This window comes from Temnothorax nylanderi, unplaced genomic scaffold, assembly GCF_030848795.1.
Source record: "Temnothorax nylanderi isolate EJ_2023f unplaced genomic scaffold, tnyl_v1.0 TNYL_tig0637_pilon, whole genome shotgun sequence".
NCBI lineage: Eukaryota > Metazoa > Arthropoda > Insecta > Hymenoptera > Formicidae > Temnothorax > Temnothorax nylanderi.
In genome coordinates, this window is record NW_027249699.1 from 70,256 (window position 1) to 85,262 (window position 15,007).

General features: G+C 33.1%; 1 protein-coding gene across 6 annotated transcripts; it reads left to right on the top strand.

Moving 5' to 3' along the window:
* Nucleotides 1-397: 397 nt before the first annotated feature.
* On the top strand, nucleotides 398-13,243 carry Nedd4 (E3 ubiquitin-protein ligase Nedd4). 6 transcript variants are annotated; one of them, XR_011721585.1, is made up of 16 exons: nucleotides 398-550; nucleotides 3,968-4,165; nucleotides 4,291-4,451; nucleotides 4,792-4,957; nucleotides 5,125-5,240; nucleotides 5,335-5,461; nucleotides 6,494-6,643; nucleotides 7,414-7,464; nucleotides 7,546-7,822; nucleotides 7,903-7,961; nucleotides 8,127-8,192; nucleotides 8,268-8,497; nucleotides 8,575-8,696; nucleotides 8,786-9,425; nucleotides 9,634-9,803; nucleotides 11,251-13,243. XR_011721585.1 is itself a non-coding variant. In XM_071723689.1 (15 exons), the coding sequence occupies exons 1-15, from the start codon at nucleotides 398-400 to the stop codon at nucleotides 9,734-9,736; spliced, it is 2,619 nt and encodes an 872-aa protein (XP_071579790.1). In that variant the 3' UTR covers nucleotides 9,737-13,243. The 6 variants fall into 6 exon arrangements, 5 of the variants coding, with proteins under 5 accessions (XP_071579790.1, XP_071579791.1, XP_071579793.1 ...); XM_071723689.1 differs by having other exon boundaries at nucleotides 9,634-13,243; XM_071723690.1 differs by having other exon boundaries at nucleotides 4,804-4,957; nucleotides 9,634-13,243.
* The last annotated feature ends 1,764 nt before the right edge of the window (nucleotides 13,244-15,007 follow it).

The following is a 15,007-nucleotide window of genomic DNA, read 5'->3' on the forward strand; positions in this document are numbered from 1 at the left end:
TCTTTGACAAGTTCAAGATTTTTTTGAATGGAGGATAAAATAACATCTCTTCGTGTAAACAAACATGCATTTTAAGAAGTTATAGTACTACACTACAAATGTGTTATTAAACCCAATTAATAATGTGTAAACATAATCAATGTAGCTTAAAACAAACGTTTATAAATTATACGTGTAAGAGAAATAAAGTTAGATAATGTAGATTTTTATACGAGATTAAAAACGTGACGATGAAAGTGCGCTTTTTGAAACGTATGCACATATATTATAGATTGCCTCCTACATAGTTCGAAGCTTAAAGTAAACTAAAGTACGACGTGTCTAAATAAGAAAACTGTAACAGAGTCGATGAGTCCGAGACTAGTGAAGCTGGAAGGACATAAAGGAAGAGCGAAAGATGCCGGGCACTCTGACATATCCGATTTATGCTGGCGTCGATCCAGTCCCACCCAGAAGACGCGCCTACACATGGACCGCGCAACATCGTTCCGCATCACGTGTGGCAGAAGTCAATGCGCAATTCGGTCGGGTATCCCTATCGGAAATTGCGGTAAGATATATTGATATATATATGGAAACGAGAGGAAAGGGGGAGAGAGAGAGAGAGAGAGAGAGAGAGAGAGAGAGAGAGAGAGAGAGAGAGAGAGAGAGAGAGAGAGAGAGAGAGAGAGAGAGAGAGAGAGAGAGAGAGAGAGAGAGAGAGAGGAGAGAAAAGGGGAGAGTGAAAGATTTTTCTCGATTCGTACAGCTTTTATATGAGCAGTATTCATAGTTCATCTTATATTTAAAATAATTTTAAATAAAATTTATATGATACGAAATGCTTATTTAATTGTTTGGATGTGGAATTTTAAGATCAACTGATAATGAGATTAAGATCAAACTTTTAGAATATTCATAATTCGATCTTACATACTTCGGATTTTTTTAATTTTGGCCTTGTGTGGTACGTCTTGTGATGACCTTAAAGCCGGTTCTACAATACGTCACAAACGATGGCAACTGCTAGTTGAAAAGTGTTATTTCCACGTTGCGCTTGTCAAGCTATACTTTCGTCGGCAACTTTAAATTGTCGCTGTCGCTATCGCTATCGCATATTGTGCAAGGGGCTTTACACACTTAAAATATTTTGAAGCATATTCTTTTTCTTTTAATGAAGAAAGAAGAAGAAGAAGAACGCTTCATAGCATTTGTAGCATGTATTAAATGGACTGCAGCCAATGAAATGGTATAGCATCTCGAGAGTGTCTTAAGCCTAGGCTTGTGTTTACGATGCTGGAGATCACTCCGAGATCTCGGACATCGAAAGAATTGACCAATCACATTTAAACAATTCAGCCAATGATCAATTTCATTGGCTAATTCTTTCTCCGTCCGAGATTTCGGAGTAAAATTTCTAGCATCGTGGACACAAGGCTTTAAATATAAAATCGGACTGTGAATTCCGCTTTACAGATATCGTTCTGTGCGAACGTAGTCGACGTTGGTATTCCTGCGGTTAACTTCTCCCTGTGCTATGAGCGAACGCGGTATTGGACAAGAAAAGAAAAACAGAAAACTTTTTGAAAATTTTAAAACTTTCTCACGAAGGAGTTCCTGCATGCAGCCGCATGCCACAGATATATTTGAAATTTCATATCACATAATAAAGTGCGAGTCACAAATTTTAGACTCATCTTATACGTGAAATATATGTTATCCATTTCGAAATTTATTAGTGAAAAATGACGTCAACCTACTTTCTCAAAGATAATTGCATTCGGCAAAAATTTACTCTTATCTCAGGATTTTATGAAATGATTCAATCTTGAAGATATAATCAGGTCGACTTTTTTTTTTTTACGTGGAGAAATCTTCGAGCTACTGGAATTCCTGACCCAAAGGTCAGGTTTCTACCAGTAGCCCCCCTCTGGTGTTGGAGAGGGGAAGACCCCCTCACCCTCCTGGGAGAGGGATGAAGGGAGTGTGGGATTTTTACCCACTAAAACTCCATGGGTGTCCATCGCTGCGTCGTTGTGGGGAGTGCCTGGGAACATTTACTATTGCATCCAGGAGTATAATCAGGTCGACTAGAACAATGGAAATCACGATGAAAGATATCTTTACAACTTTTTACGACTTCGTGAATTCGACAACCACAAATTTCAGGCAATTTGCATCTTAAATTTATTTAAGTAAGATTTATCTTAGGGAACTTGTCGTACGCTATCGTAATAGTAAAAAATTGAAACTTTGCGGGAAACTTCAAGAAGAAATCTTAACAAGAGCAAAAGAGATATTTTTTAACATTATTTGTTCTTACAAATATAAATTTATAAGTGCAATGCTGGTCTACAACCTTGCTTTAAAGGGTATTTAAGCTCTAAGACGTAAGAAATTGACCAATCACAATCGAGTATTCTCCTCACATTCCATTCCATTTGTGTGATTTCCATTGTTCTAGTCGACCTGATTATCTTCAAGATTGAATCATTTCATAAAATCCTGAGATAAGAGTAAATTTTTGCCAAATGCAATGATCTTTGAGGAAGTAGGTTGACGTCATTTTTAAAATAATATTTCGTGGTAATAAATTTTTAAAATTTTTTTGTTCAAATAATAAACACAAATATTATTTTTTATTCAAAATGTACACACGTAAACTGTGTATCCACATTAAATTAACATTAGAATATAATAAATATATAAATAAAACGTGTTTAAACAGTTTAAATGCATATTTCGAGGAACTTTTGCATCTAGTGCGTACTCTATCGCCTGTAAATTTTCTCGCAAAATTTTCATATTTTCCAGTATATCGCGCCTCTCCACAAATAAATAACATTTCTATCGTAGAGGAGAGATTGTATAGCAGGGATTTTAAATAGATTAAGAACAATTGTCAGGAGATTTCTCATATTTATATCGCGCAGACACGCGAGCGCGATCGGTCCGCGTGTTTGCCGCTCTTTGAATATTTAAACGGCAAGCTGGCCATCTTTGAACCCGGAAGCGGGCATGTCACATCCGTCTCTCGGTCGCGCAGTAGTCGCGGAGGGGGGTTAGCGCAAAATAGGTTTCTTGATGGCACACAAGAAACTGTGAGGCCCGTTAAATAGCAAGAGAGAGCGGTCGGCGATTAGGTACCAATCGAGCACACGTAACGTTAATGGCAGAAGAACATGTTTACGGTTACAATCCGACGGTCGGAGTCGACGGCGATTCCGTACGTAACACCACTTTGACAGTTTGACAAGTACAGGTTGGGTTTTCTGGGCGACTGATAAAGGCACAACCGAACGACGAGTGTGTTACGGGGCACGGCTGTTTATTGCCACACGGGCGGATATTTTTTTCCTTCCTTCCGCGCGGCCGAATCGTCGCGGTCGATATATACGTGGTGCGTCCCGACCAGCGGTGTGTGTACGCCGATGACGATGACGATGATCGTGATGATCGTAATCCTATCGGAAAAATAGTACCCGATGTTAATCCCTAAATTACACTTGCAACGTAGCAGTATTTTAACGACGACGTCGCTCGCACGTGTCTCCCAAATGGCGTGTTAATTATCGATTCTACATTTCGGTGTTCATTGTTGCGATGAACACGTTTGGAGTAACTTTCATGTAATTGTTGGCGACATATCTTGTGCAATGTAGTGCAATATTCAGGAAAGGCTTGTCTGCCATTATGATAATAATCAGTCGGAGAGATATCGTTTGATAATTTTTCTCTAGTGTTTGTACAAAAGTAACGCTTGTATGTTTAATGCTTGTAACATAGCTGTGGAAATATTTTGTGGAAAGAGGCATTTGTAAATCTCAATTATGTTTCGATATTTGTTATATTTTTGATAGTATTATTAAAAAAATATATATATATATATATGTATACATTTCATATTAATACCATCTTGGATATACCTGTCGATAATGGAGCATAATTTTGATAATTGATTGTTTGATCGGATGATTTATTTATTTAGAGAGACGAAACGAGCAAGTTGAGGTTAAAAGTAATCGCTGGGCACCATTTAGCTAAGAAAGATATTTTTGGTGCGAGCGATCCCTATGTACGCGTGGACTTGAACACAATAAATGGCGATCAGACAGTGGATTCTGCACTTACAAGAACCAAGAAGAAGACATTGAATCCTGTCTGGGAAGAAGAATTTATATTTAGGGTAAGTGGAGTAAAGAAAAAGAAAAAGAACTATGAAAAATGCTTTTTCCTAAGATATTTTTCGTGTTATTTCCAAGTTTTATGTGTAAACATGTATTATTAGCACAAACTATTTTTTTTTGGCAGGTAAAACCAGTAGAACACAAATTGGTCTTACAAGTTTTTGATGAAAACAGATTGACAAGGGATGATTTTCTTGGTATGGTTGAGTTAACATTGATTAATTTACCAAAGGAACAAGAAGGTCGCTCTATTCCTGCTAGGAATTATGTACTTCGCCCTCGTAGGTAAGTATCTTTGACGATTTTGCTTCATGCTACATATTTTCCAACTTAATTTATACTACACATTTTGATCTAATTTACATTATTTATATCCAATTGCGATATATAAGTTTGGTATGTTATAACTTTCAAGCAATAAGTCATACATTATCAATTATTTTAGTCGCTTTGACTTAAATTTTCAGTAACATGCGCTGTATATATAATTTGGACTTGACTATATTAATTAAAAAATATCTAATTGTATATACACTTTAGATTAATATTGTTTTATTGAAATTTGTTTGCTTTGTACTTTTTTATTTGCGAATGCAAAATGAATAACTTATGAGGATATGGCTAGTAATCATTCCAGTCAGCGGTCACGAGTTAAGGGAACATTGGAACTGTATCATGCATACATTTCCGATTCATCTAGTATTGAAAATGACAATGGAGACGTATCTGATTCAGGCGGATGGGAATTAGTACAGCCAGAGAATAACAGTCCAGTAGAACAAAGTGCAGATGTATGTTTGCATAGAGAGGCATTGTTGTTATACTAACTTTGTTATATTAATTTATATATTTTTTTTAAGTACAACAAACTAATTAAATGTATTTTTCGCATACTTGTAAAATAAGAATAATGCAATCTTATTACACAACTCTACGAATCTTTAAAATACTTTTGCAGATTACGATGGTTAATAGGCCATTACCACCAGGGTGGGAAGAAAGACAGGACGCAAATGGTCGGACATACTATGTTAATCATATAGCGCGTTTCACACAATGGGAACGACCAGAACCGTATGTGACAGCATTTATTCAATATATAGATATTCGATACGCGCGTTCAAAAAATATAACATCTATATTTCAAAATGTTATCTTATTGTAACAGAGATACAACAGCACCAAGTGGAATTGTTGAACAACGTAATTTGGATACAGCAGCTACTGAGTTTCAACGACGGTTTCACATTAGTGCTGATGATGAAGGTAGACATAGGAACTCGGTAGTAAATCAAGTAAGTTCAACAGTGTTTTTTATTAAAGTTTTAAGTTGCTACTTTTGCATAAAAAAAAAACTCAACATACATACCTTACATAAACAACATATATAAAGAATTAGACTACAAATTATACTTATATACTAATTTTTTAAACATATAGGTAGGAAACACATTGAGTTATTAAAATTAAATCTACTTTATAATCATGGTTTGTCTTGAATAGCTATTTACGTTATTGCTCCGTGTTATTGATATTATATATTATATCTACTTGTTTTAGAAAATTTTCAAATTTATTAGATTTATTTATCTTTATGATAAATATAAAAAGATACCTTTTAATTACATTTCTAAAGAATGATATCTTTCCGTATATATCTTTTAAAAGTTAAAGTTACGTAATAATATTCTCTGCTTTCAAATCTCCATGCTGATAGGCATTACTATGTTTTCTTTATTTATTTATTGATATTTCACGTAAAAGATATATGTTCATACACACACACGCACAAAAATTTCAATATATAATGAAACAATCATTGTAAATATGCTGTATATCCGATTCAGTGGTACATTTGTAAAAAGAATACAGGCACATTATTAATTGCATATTAACTTGAACTTTATAAAATTATTTTATTATATGTTTGAGATGTTTCTTTATAAATGTTAGCAAGAGTTTTCTTAGATTTTTCCCAACATTTATTTCAATAATGAGTTTGGATATATGCAACATAGTTTGTATAAACATGTTTGTTATTGCATATTTTTCTCTATGTAAGAATGTGTTTAGTAAATGATGTAGTAAAATAGTATTATATTCTGATCAATTTATAGGTGGTGTATAATATTGGCAATTTAGTGTTCGACATTAATAATATTTTATTATCACGAAACACAAATAGCTTTTTATTCTTAATATGTTCTTAAATGGTTAAACAATATTTTTAAACGCGTATGTATTACAATTCTGGAATTAGCATATCTATTCATACAATTCGTATGATTAGCATGCAGTATGTAGAAATTTGTGCATGTGTGTGTAAGGATGGTGAAGTTCTACGCGAGGATGATGAAGATTCGGAAGCAAGAGATTGTGAGGGTGGGGATCATAGGGGAGGGGGTATTGGGGATACTTCTTCAGACTCCGGACGTTCTGTCGATCAACGTGGCTACCTTAGTGAATCTGAAGAACAGGTATTAATATATATAAAGTTGTTATGTTCACCTTTAGTTGAATGTAACGCTTAATACGTGTATATTTGTGTGCTTGTTGTAAAGTGAGTAATAGCATATGTAAGTTTTATTTCATGCATCAATTTCATCTGATTCAACTCTGATAAAGCTAAGTTATATAGACTAGTTATGCATTATATAGACTAGAGATATAGACATGTGTATTCTAGTTTCTTTATAACTATTCTTTATAACTGTTATATAGCTTAAAAATATATTATTGAATAGAGTATATAAAAGTATATAAAAATATGTATTTATACTATAAAGTTCCAGTTATAGCATCAGGTAGAACTTACAAACTTAGATTTTCTCTTTTTTTTTGTGTAATGATATTTGTTGGCATTATTATTTTTTATTTCTTAAAATATATTTTTGATTTATTTTATGTACTACTGATTTACAATTTAATATCTGTAGCATGCTCTAGTTAGAACTTTTTATTTTGAAAATTTCTTTATGTATATAAAATTTAGCGTGAATCTTTCGTGTTGTATACTTATTATAAATAATATAAATGAAAAATGTACCCTAAATTATTATAAATAATATAGATAAAAATATGCTTTAAAGTAAAAAAAAATCTTGTATTTAACAATATATTCTTTTGAAATTGTAATATATGCACTAGCTTATTATATTAATAAATACACATATCATTCTCACTTTATATTTACATATTTTATTTTATTCAATTGTAATATATAAATATTTTTATGTTATATTTACAGACTGATGATAATATCGATAGTCCAGCTGGTTCGAGACGTTCATCGGAGCAGGTATGTTTAATTATGGATTCTATTAAATATCATTTATAATATTATCTAATATATTTTCTTCTTTTATCGTAAAAATTTTAGATTGAAAGTCCCAAACCTACTCTTCCCGTATCTAATGATGAAGGATTACCTCCTGGTTGGGGCATGCAAGTAGCACCTAATGGTAGAATATTTTTTATTGATCACAATGAGAGGGCGACAACTTGGATTGATCCTAGAACGGGAAGACCGAGTTCTATACCTAATCATACTGCACCATCAACGACATCGAGAGGTGATTTAGATCAATTAGGACCGCTTCCAGAAGGATGGGAGGAAAGAGTACACACTGATGGACGAATCTTTTTTATAGATCACAGTATGTGCATAATTTCCCATACATTAAAGTTTTAAATTATAATAATATATCTGGATATCTATTTATCTTTTTTGTTATAGATACAAGAACAACACAATGGGAAGATCCGCGTATGTCTAATCCTCAAATTGCTGGCCCGGTATGATTACAAATGTTTTATATGAACCCTTTTATTAGAAAAATTGTATATATATGTATATATATGTATATATATATTATATATATACACATACATACATTTAGATTTAGATTTACAATTAGATTTAGAATTAGAAATAATTTGTAAAGTATAATGCGTTTTCAGGCTGTACCATATTCAAGAGACTATAAGCGTAAATATGAGTATCTGAAATCACAACTAAGAAAGCCTGTATGTAGATGGTCATTATTTATTAAATCACCTTTGACGTAGATATGATCATTATATCTATATATCTTATTACAGAATAATGTTCCTAATAAGTTTGAGATAAAAGTTGGACGGAACAATATTTTGGAAGATTCGTACCGTATTATAAGCTCTGTTAACAGAGTTGATATTCTAAAAACGAAATTATGGGTAGAATTTGAAGGAGAAGTAGGCTTAGATTATGGTGGCCTTGCAAGAGAATGGTTCTTCTTATTGTCTAAGGAAATGTTTAATCCATACTATGGACTTTTTGAGTATTCTGCAACGTGAGTATAAAAATTCTATCTTAATGCTTGTAATGTATGATTATAGAACAAAAATGATATAATTGTTTTATTTTTAGTGATAACTATACACTGCAAATTAATCCTTGTTCTGGTGTATGTAACGAAGAGCATTTGAATTACTTTAAATTTATCGGACGTATAGCAGGAATGGCGGTTTATCACGGCAAGCTTTTGGATGGTAAGTCTTAATATATAGTAAAATTTGTAGTAATTATAATATTAATATATATAATAAAATAACTGTTATTAAATAAATTTATTTTTTAGCTTTCTTTATTCGACCATTTTATAAAATGATGTTGGGTAAATCAATTGATCTGAAGGATATGGAGAGTGTCGATTCTGAATATTACAACTCTCTTTTATGGATTAAAGAGAATGATCCTAGTGAATTAGAACTCACTTTCAGTCTCGACGAAGAAAGCTTTGGTCATACTTCCCAAAGAGACTTAAAGCCAGATGGCGCTAATATTCCTTTGACCGATGAAAATAAAGACGAATATATAAGTTTAGTTATACAATGGCGATTTGTATCTCGCGTGCAGGAACAAATGAATGCCTTCTTAGAAGGGTTCAACGCTCTTATACCACCAACATTGGTAAAAATATTCGATGAACATGAACTGGAATTGTTAATGTGTGGCATACAGCATATTGATGTGAAAGACTGGAAACAAAATACTTTGTATAAAGGAGACTATCATGCAAACCACATTGTTGTGCAATGGTTCTGGAGAGTCGTTTTGTCATTTAGCAATGAAATGCGTTCTAGATTATTACAGTTTGTAACTGGCACATCACGTGTTCCAATGAATGGATTCAAAGAACTTTATGGCAGTAATGGACCGCAATTATTCACAATTGAAAGGTGGGGTACACCAGAGAATTATCCAAGAGCTCATACTTGGTAAGTTTTTATTTTATGAAAGTAATTTATTTGCTAAAGTTTCTAATTTACTTCAAACTATATATACATTTTATCTATTTTATATATTGTATACTTAAAAAAAAGAATTATAAAATATGGTTATTTATCAGCTTAGCTTATTTCATTATCATTGAAATAATTTTTTGCATACAAAGTTGTCATACAATAGTATAAATTATTGTTTCAGTTTTAATCGTATTGACCTTCCTCCGTATAAAAGTTATCAACAACTCAGGGATAAGCTAGTTAAAGCAATTGAAGGTTCTCAAGGTTTTGCTGGAGTCGACTAGCACGAAATACCTTTGTTCATGATGATATCTGTAATATAATGTATATATTACATATACCTATATAGAGGTACACAGAAAAGTATATTATCTTAATATGATTATCTATTTAAAAATTTTCTGCACTTTAATGATTTTGTTGTCTCTTAATTATAAACGGCAACATTAAAATATATTGAAAATAATATGTTTAAAAGTTAAATCGCTTAGTTTTTCTAAATAACTTTCAATAAGTCTTTCAGCATACGCTTTTGAAAATACTTATAATGAAAAATATTTACGTAATCTGAAGTAGGCTGTTAAAACTTGCAGTCAGACATTTAATTAATCCACTCTTGACTTGATTAAAGACATGCCATATTTTTACTATTACAACTGGGATTTTCTAGGAGAAGTGATTTGGCTGCTATAACAATGTGATATTATGATATTGATTTATTAACTGATTCTTTTCTTCGTTAATAATATTAGAATATTGTTATAAAATGCAATTTGCAATTTTTTCAATTTATGAAATGACTGTACATGATAAAATTATGACAAGTTGTTTCAAAATGACATTGTGACATGTGAAAATAAGAACAATCAATGTTATTCTGCGACTCAAAAATTCTCTGCACATAGATATATTTTCTTTTTTCTATTTTCTAATCGTAAGATATTGATATAATGCTATTTTGTTGTCAATAAATTCAATTCTTGAAATTTGCACTTGTATAAAATAAAATAAACATTATTTAACTTTCTTTTTAATTAAAAAATTTACTCTCTAAATTTATATTGCATACTCGAAATAGACTGTTGTTTCAGGAAAAAGTATATTGTTTTTTCTAATAAATAAAACTTCTAATATTGTAAATATGGATTATATATATATATATATATATATATATATACCTACATATATGTCATAATTTTAATTATATTTTTATGGCACACCAAACTATACTTCTCTTTTTCCACTTTAACAGCAAGTAAACTTTCAATTTCCCTTTTCAACTGTTTATTATGTAAAACTGTTTATGTCTTTTGTTGAAGAGCAAAGATAAACTTTTGCTTGTCACATATATACGTATATTTTACATACATATATAAGTATAAACTAACTTATCCTTTTTTCTTTATATATATTGTTCCTTTTATAGTCTTTTTGATTATCAAATGATACAAGATAGCATTATATATAGAAATTGTATTGTTCAAGAACGCATACTCCTATAATGTACAGAAGAATATAAACAGTTTTATAAACAGTTAGTATATTATTAGAAGAAAAGGCAAGAAACGATAGAAACCAAAGCTAATAAAGTAACATTTTTATTTCAAAATTTTCATTTCGTTTTGTGCTAAATAGTACAAAATGAAATTATGTAGTTTAGAATAAGTTATTGGAAGAAAATTCATATTTTATTGTATTAACATACAAAATAAGATACGCAGAATTTTAATCATATTAATAAACTTATTTGTAAAAATATATATTGACGAACTAACAAAATTGAATTAATTGGTTGCAGGTTATCATTAATTTTACCTTGCTTGTTCTTCTGAGTTAATGACTTAAGGATATATGTTGTACTCAGGAAATATAATTGTATACAGTATATTAAATGAAGGAACAAATTGATTACAACATTGTTTTCCAGAAATTTAAATTATTGTGTATATTTTCTCATTATTCTGGTGCAGCAAAACTCAATAGTCTCGAAAAATAATTTAAGTATTGCTTCTTGTTAATATCCTTAATCGAAGATGACGAAATCAGTGTCAGATACGAATGCCTATCTTGTATTATAACATTTATTCGCAGAATTAACATACATTCTGAAGGATACGGAGTTAATATAACATTCCATCCTGTTTATACAGCTTATTTTATTGTAAACAGGTACGTCCCGTTAGATAATAAATAATATTGTCATGACAGAAATTTTGTGGCCTTAAATTCTGGTTATGAAATTTCTTATTTTAATAAGTCTCTCGTTCGTAAAACCTTGATTGAGATTTGTAAATGATAGTAAAGTGCGCTAATTATTCGCTGATAAATGAATATCCTTTGGAATTGCTTCATCTTCATCTTCATATTAGATTTGCAGAGCGATATACATAAGCTTACATTTAATAAGTTAGTATTTCCTAGCTTGGAGATGACAAGCTGTATCCAGCTGTAATCTAATATGTTATGAAGTGCGTATAATACCCTAAGTAACCTAAGTTCATTAATGGAACAATGAACAACCAGCGCGCAATCCAATCTTCGCATATTAAAGTTTAGATTGGATAAGGAAGAAGATTATCATTATGCATGTGCAGTGCGGTGTTCTCTGAGTCTGTCTTTCAAAACTGGTATCTTTAAATTAATACTTGAAATCTATTCTTTACAATATGATCGTCTTGTATCTTTAAGATGTAACAAGATTAATTCACTTAATTTATTCCAAAATATGACAAAACACGCGCGTGTGCGTGCGTACATCATTTATATATCATATGAAATTCATGATTTGCAAATAGTATGGTGAAGCAATAAATATTACATGTAATTAACGTTAGATGGACTTACAGAATATTGTCATAATGTAATGCAGACGATACGAGAGACTCGTAAATTTTTGTAATCGAGTTTGAGTACACTCTATTGTAGCTTCTTGTATTATATTCCTATACAAAAAGATCACAAATACGAAAAGGCAGTACATGAATACGATAAGATATCTAATGAATTTAATAATCACGTTTGGTATCCTATGTATCGCATAAACATTTTTACAGACGGCGTGTTAAAATTGTATTTACTTGTAAATCGACGATATCAAAAAGAAGATTCAAATCTAGGTATTATCAGATAGATATTCTGTTTGAAAATGACCGCATTTATGCTTGATCTATATAAATAGTCCGTAAAACTTAATGCCTTACGATAATTATATCACGCATTAGAATATATCTACTTAACGTGTGCATTATTATTTACTGTTGTAACGATACGTTGACTTTATTATTGCGTCAGATAGCTATTGTTTAATAGTATACACTTTACGTGTCCTTTATCTATATGTCTATTTTCACTATCAATGCCTTATTTAATTTAGGACGGAAGGAGACTTAATTGTTTTAAGCTAGCTCAATGTGGTACACAACACGTTTTATTTCCATACATACTTACGTGCACGAACTGAAAGAAATGCGTGACTTAATTACGTTATATTCATGTAAATATAAAAAAATATATATATATACGTTGTAATATATTATAAAAAAATGAGCGCTTCTATATCGCAGTTGCAACAAGGAGTACATAAAAGATATGCTTACCGTGCTACGCCCTTGCGTTACGATCATTAAGTAATTACTAACGAAATACGGTGGTTTTCAATCATGAAAAAAAATTTTTAAGTATTAATATTATATTTAATAAAATTAATATTACAAGGTGAATTATGTTCTTATATAATATATATTGTGAAAAACCATACTATATATGCAAATAAATTATATTAAAAAGTTGCACATTACGTAATTCTCAATATCCATCATCATAAATGATATAATAGAGACGTGTCTAGGGTTCTTTTACTATAATAATTTGTCATTTATTTCTACGTAAGCAGAAAGTCAAAATATTATTTGTATCTCATGATTCGTTTGACCGCCATTAAATCCAACGATAAGGTAACCGATAAATTATTTTTTATAGAGTTTACGAATAATTAATAAGATCACAATTTACGGATATTTCTTCGAGATAATAGATCGGATTCATGGAATATTTTCTCGGCTCTGACATACTTTCGTTATTGTTTTATATTCCTTCACTTTTATGTTTTCTAGAAGAAATTTAGATTCTGGAAACGTTAAACGATTCATCAATTAGCGCAGATTTTCAATAAGCCAGCTCTTTTCGACGATTTCGCATTTAAATTTCCCGCCCGCTGCCGGCGCGAGCGAGTACGCCCACGCGCCGTGGGATGGCCCTAGTCGCGGGCACATCTGCAGAATCAAAAAAGACAGTTGGGAAGTGTAACATCACACATCGATTCGGCGGGCCGCGTCGAGCCCGAAAAAAAACTTTCCTCTTCCGCGTTCCTTGGGCCCTGGCCGTGTGCGGTCGTGACGTAGCCGCGCAGCCCGGCGTCCAAACGTTGACGCGCGGTGCGTAAACGCGTGTGGTGCGGTGATATACAAGTGAGAATCGCACAACGACGACGAGAGCGTATTAGCGCGTTGTGCGCCGATGGAAACGTGACTGTCCCCCTTCGGGTTTATACGCGGTGGTTCCTGTCACGGGCAGCGGCAGAGCGGGCAGAGCAGCCCTCTTCGTTCAACCCCCCGTCTCTGCCGAAAGGGCCACGTCGTCGACACGTCGAGGGAGGGAAGGAAGTGCTCGGCGTGCCGATAACGACCACCGCGGCGGAGGTCACTGCATTGCGGTGAGTACGTCGAACCCTGTATATACACTTGGGCCTCCTCGCGACACGGCTTTCGCACACGGCCACACGGCACGCCTCGGAATCGACGGTGGAATCTCCGCCGCGGTGCCTTCTCGCCTCCCCCGCGCGCCGCACGGCCGTCGAAGGGGTTCATTACCCCTTTCGGCGACGAGTACATACGCGATATACCTACCTACCTGCGGTGTCGCTCTCGGTCGCCGGCCGCCGCGGCGAGCTTTTCGCCCCCGTGATGTCGCCTTTCCGCGCGGGGACCTTCGCGGAATTTTCGAATACCCCGCGACGAGAAGTTGGCCGCGGGAGAAATTGGTCGCGTCGTTTAAAGCGAACGTTCGCGAACGCGAGAGCGATGCCGCACACCGGTCACCGGGATGCCTCTCTGACATTCGCAACTCCGCAAACTCCCGATCGATTGACGTTTCGAGTTTTGGTGTTTCGTCGGGGCAATGACAGAAGCACGTTCGCAAAGGATCTTCTCGCGGACTCTTTATCGTAGCGAATGCCGTAGACGCACGTATTACCCTGGAGCAACGTAAATAATCCCCTTGCGCTGCAGCCATGATGTTTATACATTTGCGATATTACGACGAAGCTGCGTGAAAACTGAGTAGAATATTTTAGAAAAGTAGGAGACGAGAAACTAGTTCTTTATAAATACTGATTTTAACTACACTGAATTGTAATATATACAAAATATATGATATATGATACATGTTTATAATTATATAAGATTTATACGTATTTATGTAATAAAAAAAAAATATATAAATGAATTTTTAAATGATTAATGAGTCAAGTAAATACATCTAATCTATGCAGTGACACA